At 35.6% G+C, this 15,830-nt stretch overlaps 1 protein-coding gene across 5 annotated transcripts in view; it reads left to right on the plus strand.

Annotated features, from left to right (window-relative positions):
- The window catches only part of ZBBX (zinc finger B-box domain containing), a 122,982-nt gene that overhangs the window by 2,575 nt on the left and 104,577 nt on the right, over window positions 1–15,830 (plus strand). For all 5 annotated transcript variants that reach the window (XR_002077633.2, XR_002077635.2, XR_008422521.1 and 2 more), the window contains exons 3-5: window positions 4,352–4,489; window positions 9,260–9,373; window positions 11,721–11,811. Coding sequence is in view for 1 of the 5 variants with exons in the window: in XM_019440500.2 (XP_019296045.2) it covers window positions 4,422–4,489; window positions 9,260–9,373; window positions 11,721–11,811 (273 nt within the window). In the remaining 4 variants the exon portion in view is untranslated. The remainder of the gene's footprint in view (window positions 1–4,351; window positions 4,490–9,259; window positions 9,374–11,720; window positions 11,812–15,830) is intronic.

Here is a 15,830-nt window from a genome sequence, read left to right on the forward strand (position 1 = left end):
CTCAAGGGAACCTTCACATATAAGGTAAAAAAAAAAAAAAAAAATGGGTGCCATGGGCACTATTTAATACCCTGAAGCAGCGTTTATCGGCTGTGTTGGTTGGCTGAAAGGTTAAGTGCAGCTGAGAAGTCAGCACCTGATTTACTTTCATGGCCTGTGCTAGTAGAAAATGGCATATATTTATTTATTGGGCCACTAAAGCACAAGACATTATGCCAGGGATCATGTATTATCAGTCTTTTCCTTAGATTTTTAAAAATATTTGAATATATACATATATGTAGAATAAGGATACAATTCTTTTTAAGAGTTTAAAACTACCATTTTTATTGAAATTCATTTTTATTTAATATTTCTTGCTTGGGTATCCAGTTTCTAAGTGCTATGGCAAACATATTAGTCCATCCAAGAGAGTTTGCTTTTGGACCTTAAAATGTGTCAAAGTAAGGAAAAATTCTTATTTATTGGCTTTTGAATTTTCAAGTCTAAGATAATTTCAGGTCATTAGACTAATCAGCTAATCTTAGATAAGTTTTCAGTTACAAAAACTGTCCTATCTTGAAAACAGTGGTTTCCCCAACCTCCCATTCTGCCAGTGGTGCCATGGCAAATTCTAGAAGACTATGGCAACTCTTGATAAATACTCTGAGTTTCTAGGAGTATAAATCATCATAATTTCCTTGTTTCCATTCTGTGGTAGCTGGCCTTGATGCTTGAGTTGCATTCCCAGGATGAGGACTTATGTAGACGGAGAATCAAACCATCATGGACAATATTGGGTCATAGTATCTGTACACCTGTGGGGAGAAACAGGTTGGGGACAGAAAAATGATGCAGTCTAATAAGTCAGTTAACAAGAACATTTTCCAAATAACTATTAAACCTTTGGTATTTAATTATCAGAAAAAAAATTGAGTCACCTAAGGACAAGTGGAACTACAAAGTTCGCATAATAGGGAGTTTATCTCTATTTCCCTGATTCCATTAAATGACTAAAGTTTTGTGCTTTGCAATTCTTCCTGCTGACATTATTATCTCCTTGCTGTCCCAAGAAAGGTGACTAATTCTCTGTTGGTTTTACGAAAGGAAACAGGCGGAACAGCATGACTCACAATTATAATCTTGCTTTTCTCTTCATACGAGAAAATTGGCTTATGTGTGTGACTTGATAAAACATTTAACTGAGAGGGAGCCTTACTAATTGCATTCAATGAAGTGAAATGCCCCCAAATAAGACCATTTATTGGTTAAATCACATTATCAGCAGAGCTATACATCTGAATCATCTCATCCTAATGAAATTTACAGACTTTTTTATTCATTTCAGTCTTCATGTGTACGTTCAGCTTTATGCATACGTACATATACAGCTGACTATTGAAAGATGTGGGGGATTAGGCGCACCAGCACCCCACACAGTTAAAAACCCACGTATAATTTTTGACTTTATTTTTTGATAATGGTGGCAATGATAACAGTATGAAAGTTTTCTTGAAAAATTTATCACAGTAGACTTAGGGTCCAGCAGTTGGATTTCCAAATAATGATCAAAAAGAGATAGAGACTCTTTTTGAGTAGGATTATTCCTGAAGTCTTTTTTAAGTGAGACAAAGTTTTTACCTACAAGGAAGGCATAGAAGATGATGTATCCTCCCTCCGCAAAAGCAAACCAAATCTTAGTTTTCCAGGGGTTATCTTTATTTTTCTTTGACATTCATTTTAGCTTTGAGAGAGAGGACTTGGTACTTAAGAAACGAGTCCGAGTTAAATGTCCCTCCTAAGTATTTCCTTCTGTTGGAATGTTCCATGGTATTGTCATTGTGTGGCTTTCCCTTTGATTTTGAGTTCTTTGGGGGAAAACACTGTATCTTATTTACTATTGTGATATCAGTACCCATAAACAGGTCAGGAAGGAGTAGCTACATAAATGTTTACCAGGGGTGCCTGGGTGGCTCAGTTGGTTGAACAATCCAACTTCAGCTCAGGTCATGATCTCGCGTTTTTGGGAGTTTGAGCCCCGTGTCTGGCTCTGTGCTGACAGCTCAGAGCCTGGAGCCTGCTTTGGATTCTGTGTCTCCCTCTCTCTCTGCCCCTCCCCGGCTCTCTTTCTCTCCCTCTCTCTCTCAAAAGTGAATACTTAAAAAAAAATTAAAAAAAAAACCACAAGTGTTTATTGAAGGCACAAATACACTTAGTCTTATGATGCATCTACTACTTTTCTTACAATATAAAATTATTTTGTATAATTCTATTTGAAATTATCTTCAGAAATAAATTCCTTCAGAATTTTCTCCAAGGTAGTAAAAATCTACCCTTTCAGGGTAGATTTGATTTTTTGGAGGTAGAATAACTTGAAACTAGATTTGAATGAATAAAGTATTCACTCCTGCCAAACAATATATATTTTTTTAATTTAATTTTTTATTTTTTTAAATTTACATCCAAATTAGTTAGCATATAGTGCTATAATTTTTAGTTTTAAATGAGGCACAACAAAGTAGATTTGTATGTTTGTTGGGTATATGACAGACTCTGCAGGAGGTTTCGAAGAGGTATTCCAAAAATGTCTTGATCAGTGGTTGCATCATTGAAATTATGATATAGTGTCCCAAAGGAACAAAACTGAAGAATTGCACATTTGATTATGTAGACTTCCATGTGACAATAACCTTCCATTTGGTTACTCCTATTCTGATGCCTACTCTCCTTAAGTTTTCGAGCAAAGCTTCTAGACTTATTTTCTGTTCTCCCTCTAAAACTTTCAGTGCCTCTTATTAGTTACATATTGAATTCCAAATGCCTTAACTTGGCATTTAAAGCCACTCATTATTGAGCTGCAGCCTAAATGTCCAAATTTATGCCTACTTTTCCCCTTCCATGTAACCCGAATATCAACCAAATGGAGCCAGTCATTAGTCCCCATTCAAGAGCTGTTCTTTCTCATAGTGTGAAGTGTTCATCCAGTCCATATCTTTTTATATAAGCCCCCATTCTCCTCAAAATGCCACTTTAAATGCTAGCCAGCTTGAATTCTCTCTCTCTTCTTATATTATCACATCTGTAAGTTTTATGGACTTTATAATTTCTACCCTATTTTGTGGCTTTTATATGTAGGTGTTATATGCCCTTTTTGACTCTATGCCATTTGAGCCAGTCAACAGATCTCCTTGGGCCTTGACTCCATGCCTCTTAACACAGTGCTTTGCACATAGCAGAGCTTAGGAAATATTTATAGGGGTTTTAAGTACATAGGAACACATATAAAAACCAGCAGCATGAAATGGTTTGTCCATTTAAGACTATGGACTCTATGGCAATGGCCCTCATATTTCTTTAAGGGCGTTCAGAATTTGGAAATTTTTATTCGTATAAAAACCTAATGGTTGTGCATGTGATTCAGTAATTCAGCATTACAGACTAAATTATTATAGAACCATGAATAATTGGGATACTCAGGAAATAGGGTGTTCTGAATAATTTAATTTTCTGGTTAACTTGGAGTTAGGCAGAAAATCTTCTTTGTTTCATTTCTCGTTGAAAAATTCTAAATATGCTAATTTCTGATCTTAGGCAAAGAGCATCATTAAAATTTTCTTTGATGAATGAGGATATTAGAATGCCTCTGGGTAATTATTACATACCTTAATTCTCATTTTATATTACCACATATGAACAAAAAAGGTTTTGAGTTTGGATTGTATCTCTAAGGTTCTTTTCTTTTTCCTATATTTAGCCTTGGATATTATTTTTGGATGAAAACAAAACCTGATTTATATTTTTATACTCTTCACCATAGAAAGAGACAGAGTATGCACTTGTCTTAATGAGTACATTCTTCACTTTCCTTTTTAATTTTTTTATTTTTTACATTTATTTATTTTTGAGAGACAGAGCACGAGTGGGGGAGGGGCAGAGAGAGAAGGAGACACAGAACTGAAGCAGGCTTCTGGCTCTGAGCAAGTAGCAAGCGTTCAGCAGAGCCCAACGTGGGGCTTGAACCCACGAACCATGGGATCATGAACTGAGCCGAAGTCGGACACTTAACCGACTGAGCTACCCAGGCACCCCACATTCTTCACTTTCAATTGACTATTTCCACAGTATTTTGCTATATAGTTACTGGTAAAATTTTAATTCCATCATATATGCTATATTTATAACTTCATTAGTATATCCATATTTGCCAAACTTATATATTTAGCATATGTGTATTTATTGTTTAGCCTTTGATGCAACTTTTTCCCTTCATAACAATTTCTGTTTTTAAAACCTGTCTGAATTGTATGTAGTTTTGAATTTGTAATTTAACTGCTTTACTCTGACATTATTCTTTTGTCTGCTACTTTTTCAGACGTTTTTGCAAATCACAATAATTTTTAGATAATATCAAGACAGTGGGAAAAAAAAAAAAGGCAGTAATCATGAACACCAAAGATTTTGTAGTTCTTCCATGGGGGAAACCTGGAAATTCCGTAAAACTAAAATACAAGTAAGTAAAATACAAGTAAGTAAAATACAAGTAAAACTAAAATACAAATAAGTAAAATACAAGTAAGTGTATATATATTTATTACTTAAATAAAAATAATTGCTAACATTTCTGTAATTTAAAATATTTTTTTATATGAGGCTGTGTAGAGTTGAACTTAAATTTTTGAGTTCTTTCCTCCATTTTCTTTACATCGGTAAGAGAGTAGGTTTGAAATATTTTAAATCCCTAATAGTTTAAAAAATGAGGACTAAAATTATTTCTGCCACAATATCAAAATGAAAAGTGATAAATGAAGTTTGGGTTTATTGACTATTGAAGCAGTCGAACAGAAAGTTACAAATAGTTTTGTGACACTTATTCAGAATTAAAAAGAATCACCCTAAAGAAACTGAAAGACCCTGAAATTTACAGAGACTGTTGGGCTGAGAGACCTTTAAATAGAGAATAGAGGGTACTAACTATCCCTGCACTTCACCTGTTAAGGGACAGTATGTTGAATTCATCTTTGTCTTGGAAGGGTACCATCTGTCTTGGATTGCCTTGTGAACACATTCAGCTAGAACCAGGCAATTCTGGTATCTTGGGAATTTTATGACATGGCAGGGGTATGGGAAGTTTCAATATACTGCTTCCCTTTGAGATCATCTAGTGTCACTGGAAATTCCCAAGGCCTTACTCTCAGAAATCAGTAAGGGTCAGTCAGTCTGGGTTGGGGACAGACTGTCAATTAAAATTTTTTTTTAATGTTTTTATTTTTCAGAGAGAGAGAGAGAGAGAGAGAGAGAGCAAGATGCGGTGGGGGAGGGACAGAGAGAGAGGGAGACACAGAATATGAAGCAGGTTCCAGGCTCCAAGCTGTCGGCACAGAGCCTGACGCGGGGCTCAAACTCACGGATGGTGGGATCATGACCTGAACTGAAGTCGGACGCTCAACCAACTGAGTCACCCAAGTGCCCCCAGACTGTCAATTTTTAATCTATTTTGAGTTCCCTGAATCAGATCAACAGTCCTGTGGTTATTCAGTGTCTTCAGACTTTCCTAATTCTTCCTTCACTTTTGAGATAACTGTGTATAAGAGCATGTGTAAGCTGGAAAATGTTATACAAATATATGGCAATCTCAGTACAGTTCACCCTTGAACAACAACAAGGATTGGGGACACTAACCCCCTAGCACAGTCAAAAATCCACACAGAACTTTTGACACCCTCAAAACTTAACAACCAATAGCCTACTCTTGACTAGAAACCTTATGGGTAGTATAAATAGTCAATTAATGCATATTTTGTATGTTATATGTGTTATATAATGTATTCTTACAAAAAAGTAAGCCAGAGAAAAGAAAATGTTATTAAGAAATTCATAAAGAAGGGAAAAGACAATACCGTACTGTATTTATCAAAAACAATTGTGTGTAAGTGGACCCATGCAGTTCAAACTCCTATTGTTCAGTATCATCTGTATTATTTTTACCATTTTTTGGTGGGAGGGAGAGCAATCCCATTGCTACTATTACCAATTTTCCTTTTTTTGTGTAAAAAGAAAAGGGGACGTACATAATTTGATTATGGTCATATGTTTCAAGTCTGTGTTTATATACTCATAAACCATTCATCCAACAAACATTAATTGCATGTGTTCTACACACTGTGATAGGGAATAGTGGACATAAAAGTAAGAAGACACAACCTTTGCTCTCAGGTAGCTTGTGGAGGATGTGAATAGATAGAATCACATTTACAGTATGTTGTGAAGCATGGTATGATGAGAAAGCATAAACTGCTGGGGCAGGGGTGAGGAGGTCACCAAGCTTTGCCTGAAAGATGCAGTTATTTGGGTAGTTACTGGGGAAAACTTGTGCAAAGGCACAGAGGCCACATACTTTGGGAACTTTCAGACACATGCAGCAATTTATGGGACAGAGAACAGAGTTGTAGAGAAGGGAAGGATTGTATAGATAGTAAATTAACCTCTATGCCACACTAAGGAGTTTGGAATTTATTTTGGAAGGGAGGGGGAATCACTGTTTCATGGCCTTTAGGTCTCTGATCCACGCATGATCAGCAACCTACAAAAGCTAGGACAGGAACACCCACTCTATATTAATATCTTTGGAGTTCCCTTTCTTACCCTTTCCTTATTCCAAGCCTCTGCTCATTTGATACTATCTTAATGATTATCTTGACCTTGTCTGACATTTTGGTGTTCTCCAACATTTGTCTTCCTCTTTCCCAGCCCTCAGCTCATTTCAGTAGGTTATTTCTGGCCCTTGCATTTGTTGGGTTGACCTGGTTTCTGCAGGATCAACCTTAGTTTTCCTCAGTGGCCTTACCTGCACCACATGCCCCTCCCCACCCCGCTCCACCCCACTCTGTGTCTGAAGCTGTTTCCAGGAGGAACGCATGTCTTATTTCAGACCCATAGCATCCCATCAACTTGAACAGTTGGTCAGTAAGCTGGTTTTTTCTTTTTTTTTTTTCCGGTCTCATTCCTTTCCTCTACCACATTGGGGACTTCAAAAACATTAAAAGTTTTCTAAGCAAGTGAGTAACACAATCACATTTGTACTCTTCAAACTCTTCCTCTGGAAGCCATGTGAAAAGTGTTGTGGGCCATTGAGACTTTGGGCGGGGAGACCAGCTCAGGTATCAATCCTAAACTATGTCCCCATTCCATTGCAAAGTGATCTAGGCATCATTATCCTCCTGGTTGCCCAAGTAAGAACCCTATGATTGTCTTAGATTCTTTCCTTTCTCTTTCCTGGTGAGTCTCCTGCTTCTGGTCAGTCTCCAAGTCCAGTTAATTCTATTTCCTTAGAGTTGTCAAATTCTCCCATTTTTCTCTCCATTGTCTCTATCCAGTCAGACCAGCATCATCTCTCTATTATTAGGCTTCTTGAAATAGTATCCCAACTGGCGGCCTTGACTTGCCTTTCAACCTTACACCCTCTAATTTTCCATTCTGTAGTCAGAGTGATCTTTCTAAAATCAATTCTGTTAAAAACCTTTGATGGTTCTCATCACTTACAGAATACAAATCCTCATCATGGCCTACATGGCCCTTCATGATGTGGTCACCCTCCACATCAGCAATTCCATTTCTTGCCACTTTCCCCTCCTTCACAGAATGCCTGGTCACGTGGAACCTCTGGTGCCTTGACCCACATATCACCTGTTTCTCCCTGTGCCCACACTTTTCTCTCTTCTTAGAACATTGCTCTCACCACTTCCCTTTGACTTCCCCAAGGTCCTTTCATCCCTGAGGCTCAGCTCAGACCTCACTTTCTCCAGGAACTGCTCTTGCCATCCCTTCAGCTGGGCATGTGCCCTGTGTGTTCAGGTACCTCCAGGTACTTCTCCAGTGACAGCACCATTATAACCATATTTCGTTTACCTTCATGTGTGTCTGTGTTCCTCTCTGTACTGGAATCTCCACTGGGTCTCATATCCTCTCACCTCGTATTACATGTCCTGTCACCACAGTCCTTGTTTGTACTAAGGGCTGAAGTTGTGGAATGGATAAAGTGAAAATAGTGCCTCTCCATCAGTATCTTTACCAGCTTCTCTAAACCCACTGGCAGAGTGGTTTGCCTCCTTTAACTTTCCATGTACCTCTCTGGATTGCGTCCGCTTTGGTGCTTGCTTTTTGGTGACTGTTTATATAAGTTAGTGGCCTTTTCTCATTTCCATTATTCTTATTTTGATTGCTTGTCATTGAATCCTTGGGGACGCACACTACTTGATTATAGTCAAACACTGATGTAATAACGATGAAAGAGATTTAAACTCATGATAGATAATAAAAGCTAGAGAACTAGGTTGGCATAGACCTATTGAACACAGTAACTAATACTGACAAGAGACCAGAACTGTAAAATGAAGAAAATGGCTTGTGTCAAATGTTCGATGAGCTTCAGGTATTATTATCAAAATCTCTTGCACAAGAATCTGTAAGGGGGCTCTCGTCTGTCCTCAAAAAGTTCTTTTTTTACTGCTTTCTTTCAGAGGAAACAATAGGTGAGACTTGGCCCAGTTCACATTCAATCCCTTTAATGTAATAGCTCCTGTACAGAGGCCCTTAATGGGTACTTTCTCCCTAATAGGCCCTAAACAGGCTCTGCTTTCTCCTTTTCTTTTTCTTTCTTTCTTTCTTTCTTTCTTTCTTTCTTTCTTTCTTTCTTTCTTTCTTTCTTTCTTCTTCTTCCTTTCTTTCTTTCTTTCTTTCTCTTTCTCTCTTTCTCTCTCTCTCTCATTCTCTTTCTTTCTTTGTATTATACAACATAGAGGTAGAAATTTATTGAAGGTTTCTAAGATAATCAGGTCAGCAAAAATGTGTATTCTGTAGAGAAAAGATTAGATACTTTAAACAGTATTCTTCCAACTACTTGAATTCTTTAGAGGAAAGACAGTATGAAAATTAGAAAATGTTTTTTCTTTTGCTTTCTATTTATATAGTATAGATATTTGTGCATATACAAAGACAGAGTTCATATGGAAAGTGAATTATGATTTGAAATCTCTCGCAGTGTAATAGGAAAAACAAAAATCTGACATTTGAAGAGTTGCATACCTTAAGGAGAATGTTAATGGGAGGCAAATGCTAACTTTAGAAACTGTATTTCACAGAATGCAAAGGAAGTAATTAGGATACTCCATCACTTATTTACTATTCATAATTTTAATTAAGGGCAAAAGATTATATAAAATTATTTTGCCTTGTTTTTGTTTGTTTCCCACAAATGAACATTCTGTGTTTAACTAATACTCAGAAATGCTCAGGAACTGAGGATGGAGAAGATACAGTTAGAGTTGGAGAACCAACAAATGGAAAAGAAACTACAGGAATTCCAATCAATTTGGAGCAGAGAAAAAGAAGAAAGAGGGTAAGTGACATTTTTAGGGAATTTGAGAGGAATAAACTGAGTTGTGTAAGGAAATGTTTCATATATCCTTGTCATTTCAACAAAGATCTGCTTTGAATGAATGATTTCTGGCTTTTCCTGTTGAACAAACAGTATTAAATTTCTCCTACTTTTTCTATTTGTGTCCTTTATAGAAGGCATGCTGCTTTTTAAAATTACCATTACTTGTGTTTGTTTTTTTGTTTTTGTTTTTGTTTTGTTGTTTGAATGTTCTTTGGTCTTACACTTTCTTATTTCTCTTCTTACATGACTCTTCTGAACCATTCGTAGCCTGAGATGTTTAGCACAGCAACACAGCCTTTACTGTCATAAAAGTGCCATCCGTAGGAGATCACCAGTTTATGTTTAAGGTCATTTTTATTTATGAAAAACTTTTGGGAGGCAGGAGTTTACATGTTCGTATATAAGAATCATTCAAACCCTCAAGTATGTTTAAAATATTTTTAGATGAATGTGCTTTAGCTGAAATTTTATTAATGAGCACTCTCCACTATTGTGCTTTATATCTGTGTTCATCTTACTGAGAATTGTCCTTTATTACACAAATAATAAATCTATATGACACAAATCAAACAGAATTGATAGTTATGTAATGGAAATGATATCTTCTTTGCTCTGGGCTACTTCCAGCCCATTTGTAGCACTGCTTTTAATAATTAAGGTCCCCCCCCCCCCCAACAAATATCTTATCTTTGTATAAGCATATATGTATATACGTGTGTGTGTGTGTGTATGAATGTGTGTGTGTGTGTATCTGACTTGTCATTTATGTTTATACAAATGAGGTTATCTATAAAATGATTCATACTCTATTTTTTTTTTACTTAATATATCTTAGTGCTGTTGCCACATCAGTACACAAATGAGCTCATTCTTTTAATGGCTATGTAATATTTCTTTGCATATTTTTGACATGTTTATTTAAATATTCCCTATTTTATAATTATAAATGCTGCAATGAATATGCTTCTATATATATATTTTGCTTACATATGCAAGAGTATCAAAGGGTTAAATTCTTACCTGTGTAATTTTAGGTCAAAGTATATATGCAATTTAGATCTTGGTAGATATTGGAGAAATTGTCTTTCAAATAGGCTTCAAAAATGTATAACTTTTTCCTACAGAGAATGACAGTTCATGTCTCATGTGCTTTGGCTGGTACTAAATATTGCCAGGCTTTTTGTATATTAAATTTGCTTTGTTTGGTGCTCCAAGGGATGATCATCAAATATCCATGAAATATCTTCTGAACCATTAAAGAAAATTCAGAATTTACTATATCTCCAGTAGTATTTATCTTTAAAGTATGACTCTTTGGAAAATACTCATGACACATACACACACTCCCTCTAATAACCAGAACATTGATTTAATCAAGCATCTCAATGTCATATGTCATCCCAGGTGACAAAGTATATTGTATATTTTGTTGCTGTTATTATAATGATCCAATGAGCTTAGTTTGCTCTTCTCAATGGATAATGAAATATCTGTGAATCAGAGTTCCTGAAATCAGACTCAAGAGTGTGTTTTCATTAGCTGGGGATGTTTTTAAAAATGTTCTAAAGCTTGATGGAGTTTTCATAAGATTTAAGTGTTTTTCTAAGGCCACAAAGATAATAAATGTTATAGCCAGAATGAGAACCTGCCACTCATTGGTCAGGAAGATAGAAGTTCAGTGTTCTGACCTTGACTTTATTATTTATTGTCTCTGTGACCTTGGCCAAGTTTTTGTCTCATTATTTTTTAAGTGAGAATTGGATTTCTGCCCTGTTGACTTCAAAAAATTCTGTGAGACTCAAAAGTGCTTTGAAAGCCATCAGCTAAACAGTTCGCCTTCTTTGCCTTCTCTTTACCTTTCAGTGTGGGAGCTGATCTGTAGTCTTAAATACGGGATTCATCACTTAGTGCATCTGCTGTTTTCGGTATTGTTTTGCTTCCTTTTCCTCTTTATACCTGTGGACCCTTAGCTTTTAAAACTGCATGGCAATCTGCAAAATTTCCTATAAATCAGTAAATGTATCGTTAGTCATTGTAAATGTCTAAAAAATGAAATTCTTCATCTGTGTTTGGACATTTTACTTTTATTCATTTCTTCTCAAAAGTTCCAAATATGGTAGAGCTACATTTTAGAATTACCAAGGCTATCGTGGCATTATTGATATTTCATTTTCCTTTTGTGGTGATCTGTTACATGTTAATGACTGAATTTCATTTCTTCAAACAGGGAAAATATATTTGTTTTCATTAAAAGGAGAAATGTATTTAGTAATTACATTTTGTCCTCTGTTTATATATACTGAAGGTCAAGTGGATATCACTGGAAATCTGGGCAAGTGGGAAAATTGAGTAATCAATCACACATAATGTCACAAAGTAAAGGAAATATTATTAAGGTAAGAAAATACCATTTGATTCTCAGGGAATTTACCCAGTAAAGAGATATAAATTAATTTTTAGATCTTGTATTCCCTTCCATACTTAAGAACCCACTAATCTTATTTAATAACTTCACATATTATTGGATTGTGATTAATTTTTATGGGTTAATATGTAGCTTTCATTATTCAGATATATTTGTTTTTCATCTATAAGTTGATTTTAAAAAATTCATGTTGAGTAGAATTTTTCTAAACTGAATTTTTTTCATGCAGTTCAGTTTTGGTTTCAAGTATGTGAAATACAACTATGTGGTCTTATATTAAAGTGAAAGCTAGGTTATTTGATGTAACGAAGGACAGACTTTTTTCCTGCCTTTTTATTAGATCACATTTGTTTCATGTGTTTATGTTCTACTTGAATAATAATTATTATTCATATACTGTTGATTCCATGTGTGGAGACCTGAGGAAAAGCTGCCTTCAGGTTTCCCAGCTGTAGAATTGCTTTATCTTAACTGTATGTTGTAAAATATAACATTAGATTATATGTAAGATTAAAATCAGATGAGTGACTTTATGTAGGGAAAGCTGTTTTGTTTCTGGATTGTTTAGCACAAGATCCGTGACTTTGTAAGTTTTAGCTTATATACTCCTCTTTATTTTTTATATACCTGTCATCCAACTTTCTTTGGGCCAGTTGGCATCTACAAACATCATACTTGGTGCTTCTAACGTTTTTGGCTTCAAAAAAGCATTTTGTTCTTTACTGTCATTCTCTTACTGAGATATGTTTCTTTAATTTTTGGATTAAAAGTTTTATAGTCCACTTCCCATTTTTCATTATCTTTCTGAAATAGCATTCCATGTTTCAGATATTATTGAACTATAACACATTAAAAATGCTGACTTTGTCATTATTGACTTATTTATTCAATAGTATTTGTTAAGTGCCTCCTTTGTCATATAGTGCATTATCCTTGTTCACAAGGAGATCCTCATCCAATGTGAAAGATAATGTGCATATGAAAATATTTATAGATTAAGTCAGTATGTAATTTTTGTCATAACTATTTAGTATATGAACCATCTGTGCTTGGGAAAAAATACTTTAGTTCTACAAATATTTGAGAGTCTCCTAGATGTCTTTGTAAGGAAAAAATGATGAATAAATCATAATGCCAGTCCCCACAAACCTCATAATTGAGTCAAAAGATGTGGAAACATGGGGTTTGGAGAGCTGTAGAAGGTGGGTGTAGAAAGTGAGACTGGGCAGGAGGGAAGGTCTTGAATACCAGAGTTAGGAGTCTTGACGTTTTCACTGTGGGAATGGAATTCCTGGACAGTTTTTGAGCAGGAGGATAGTTAAGATTAAGGTAATGACTTAAGGTGGCTGATCTTGTTTAAATATGGAGTGCATTTGGAGTTTATAAATACAGAGTATAGAACAAATGATATCAAAACTGTTTTGATCATGTCCACATAAATCAAGAATGTATTTTGAGCATGGACTTTTCTTTTTTTTTTTTTTAATTTTTTTTAATGTTTATTTATTTTTGAGACAGAGAGAGACAGAGCATGAGTGGGGGAGGGTCAGAGAGAGGGAGACACAGAATCTGAAACAGGCTCCAGGCTCTGAGCTGTCAGCACAGAGCCCGACGCGGGGCTCGAACTCACAGACCGTGAGATCACGACCTGAGCCGAAGTCGGACGCTTAAGCGACCGAGCCACCCAGGCGCCCCGAGCATGGACTTTTCTATACATGAACTTTTTATTTGTTTATGAATAGAATTTATTTATATACATAATAGTTTACTAATATATCATGTGCATTGTGAGACAAAATACAGACATTAGTTAAGGATGACATAAACATGAATAGAAATTCTCTTCTACTTTCTGGATTTTTCTTGAGCTCCCTCAAGCATGCATACATGCTACTTTGGAGGCCACTACTATAGAGGCCAATGGACTATTTAGAAGACTATTAAAAGAATCTAAAGGTCAAATGAGAAGAGTCTGTATTCAAATGTAGCAAAAGTAAAATGAATAAAACTATGGAACCAAAAAAGCAATGAGAAAGAAAAGGAGGAATTCAAATGTATAACTGATATTCCAGGCTGGATTGACTAGGAAGTAGAATAAAGAAGGAGGTTGGAAAACAGTTTGGGATTTAGAGATCCCTCCCTCTCTCCCTCCTTCTTTCTTCCCTCCTTTCTTTCCTTCCTCCATTCTTTCTTTCTTTCCTTCCTTCTTCTCCTTCTTTTCCCAGCTTTATTGAGGTATAATTAAGATAATTTAAAATGTGCAACATGATGATTTGATGTATGTATATATTGTGAACAGATTTCACCCATAAGGTTAATTAACACGTCTATCACCTCACCTGTTTAAATCTCTTTTGTTGTTGTTGAGGACATTTAAGTTCTGCCTAGCAATTTTGAAGATTTAGGATTTTGTTTGAATTCTCATGTGTTAGTTGAAGCCAAGGGAGTAAATGTGCTTCTTAAGAACTTATAAAAAGGAGAAGAAAGGTATAAAGGATAAAGCTCAGAAAGGGCAGGTGGGAAGGATAAAGCTCAAGGAATATGGAGGTAAAAGAGAACTTTAATATTTATTCGCTATCTATTTTATACCAGTCAACAGTTTAGCTGCTTTCCTGTTTTATCTCATTATATCACTCTTAAGAGGCAGTTGTTATTTTTCCAATTCCACAGATGAAGTAATTTAACATCAAAGAAATTAACTTGCTCAAGGTCAAGTGTCAGAAGTTAACTTGCTCAAGGTCAAGTGTCAGGGCCAAGATTTGGAATGCAGGCTTCCGGGCTGGTTCTAAGTTAATTTGCCAGCTCTCCAGTAAAGGGAGCCTGAGAAGAGGAAGAATGGTAGCAGTAGAATCAAAGTAATGTGATTTCATAAAAAACGAAGGTAAAGGAGGGTGATTTTAGAAAGTATGGAGACGTCAACATTGTTCTATACATTGTGTGGTGAGAAAAGTTTTGACTGTGATTTTAGACCAGTGTTTCTCAAAAGGGGACAGCTTTGCCCCCCAGGAGATGTTTGTGGCAATGTCTGGAGACATTTTTAGTTATCACCACCAAGAGAGTTTTTGGTTTGTGGTTTTTGGTTAATGATAGGTAGTAGCTACAGGCCAGGGGTGCTGCTATTCACCCTATAATACACTGGGCAGCCCCCCAACAAAGAATTATTTGTCCTAAAATGTCGATGGTATCAAGGTCAAGAAATCCTTTGTTAGTCTGTATAGATTAAGATCCTGACTCATTTCATTAGCTCTATGATTTTAGGCAAGTCACTTAACTTTTCTGAGCTCCTGTTACCATATTTGTAAACATATATAACAATACTTGCTAACTACTTCATAGAGTTTTAAGCAATGTTCAAGTTATATGTCTGAAACCAATTGTAACATTGGCTGAAGATCACACTAAAAAATGTTTATGGAGAATGAAAATTAAAAAAAAAACACTGATTTGATATTTGGGTTATTAGATGGAAAAATACATTTCAAGCAGTTAAAAAAAGAAAGGTGGGTGATAATGAGTAAAGACTAATGTTGCACCGAGAATGAGAACAGAGCGCGACCTCTCAAAGATTTAACAGGATCAAGGAAAGACTTTATTACAGATGACCTTTGAACAACACAGATTTGAACAGTGCAGGTCCATTTGTATGCAGATTTTTTCAATAAATGTAGGTACAGCACTTAAATGTATTTTTTTCTACGTTATGACTTTCTTAATAACATTTTCTTTTCTCTAGTTTACTTTATTGTAAGAACACAGTATATAATACATATAGCATACAAAATAGGTGCTAATTGACTGTTTATGTTATCTGTAAAACTTCCAGTTAACAGTAGGCTATTAGTAGTTAAGTTTGGGGGGAATCAAAAAATCGTGCCCCAACCCCCATATTGTTCAAGAGTCAACTGTGTATTGTTTTTCAGAATCAGAGAGATGTAGCCAGTTTGTAGTTGAGGGATGGACTCACTAGTGGAGGAAAGATTGAAGATGCAA

Source organism: Panthera pardus, unplaced genomic scaffold (genome assembly GCF_024362965.1).
Source record: "Panthera pardus isolate Hobbes unplaced genomic scaffold, ASM2436296v1 HiC_scaffold_16, whole genome shotgun sequence".
In the NCBI taxonomy this organism is placed as follows: Eukaryota; Metazoa; Chordata; class Mammalia; order Carnivora; family Felidae; genus Panthera; species Panthera pardus.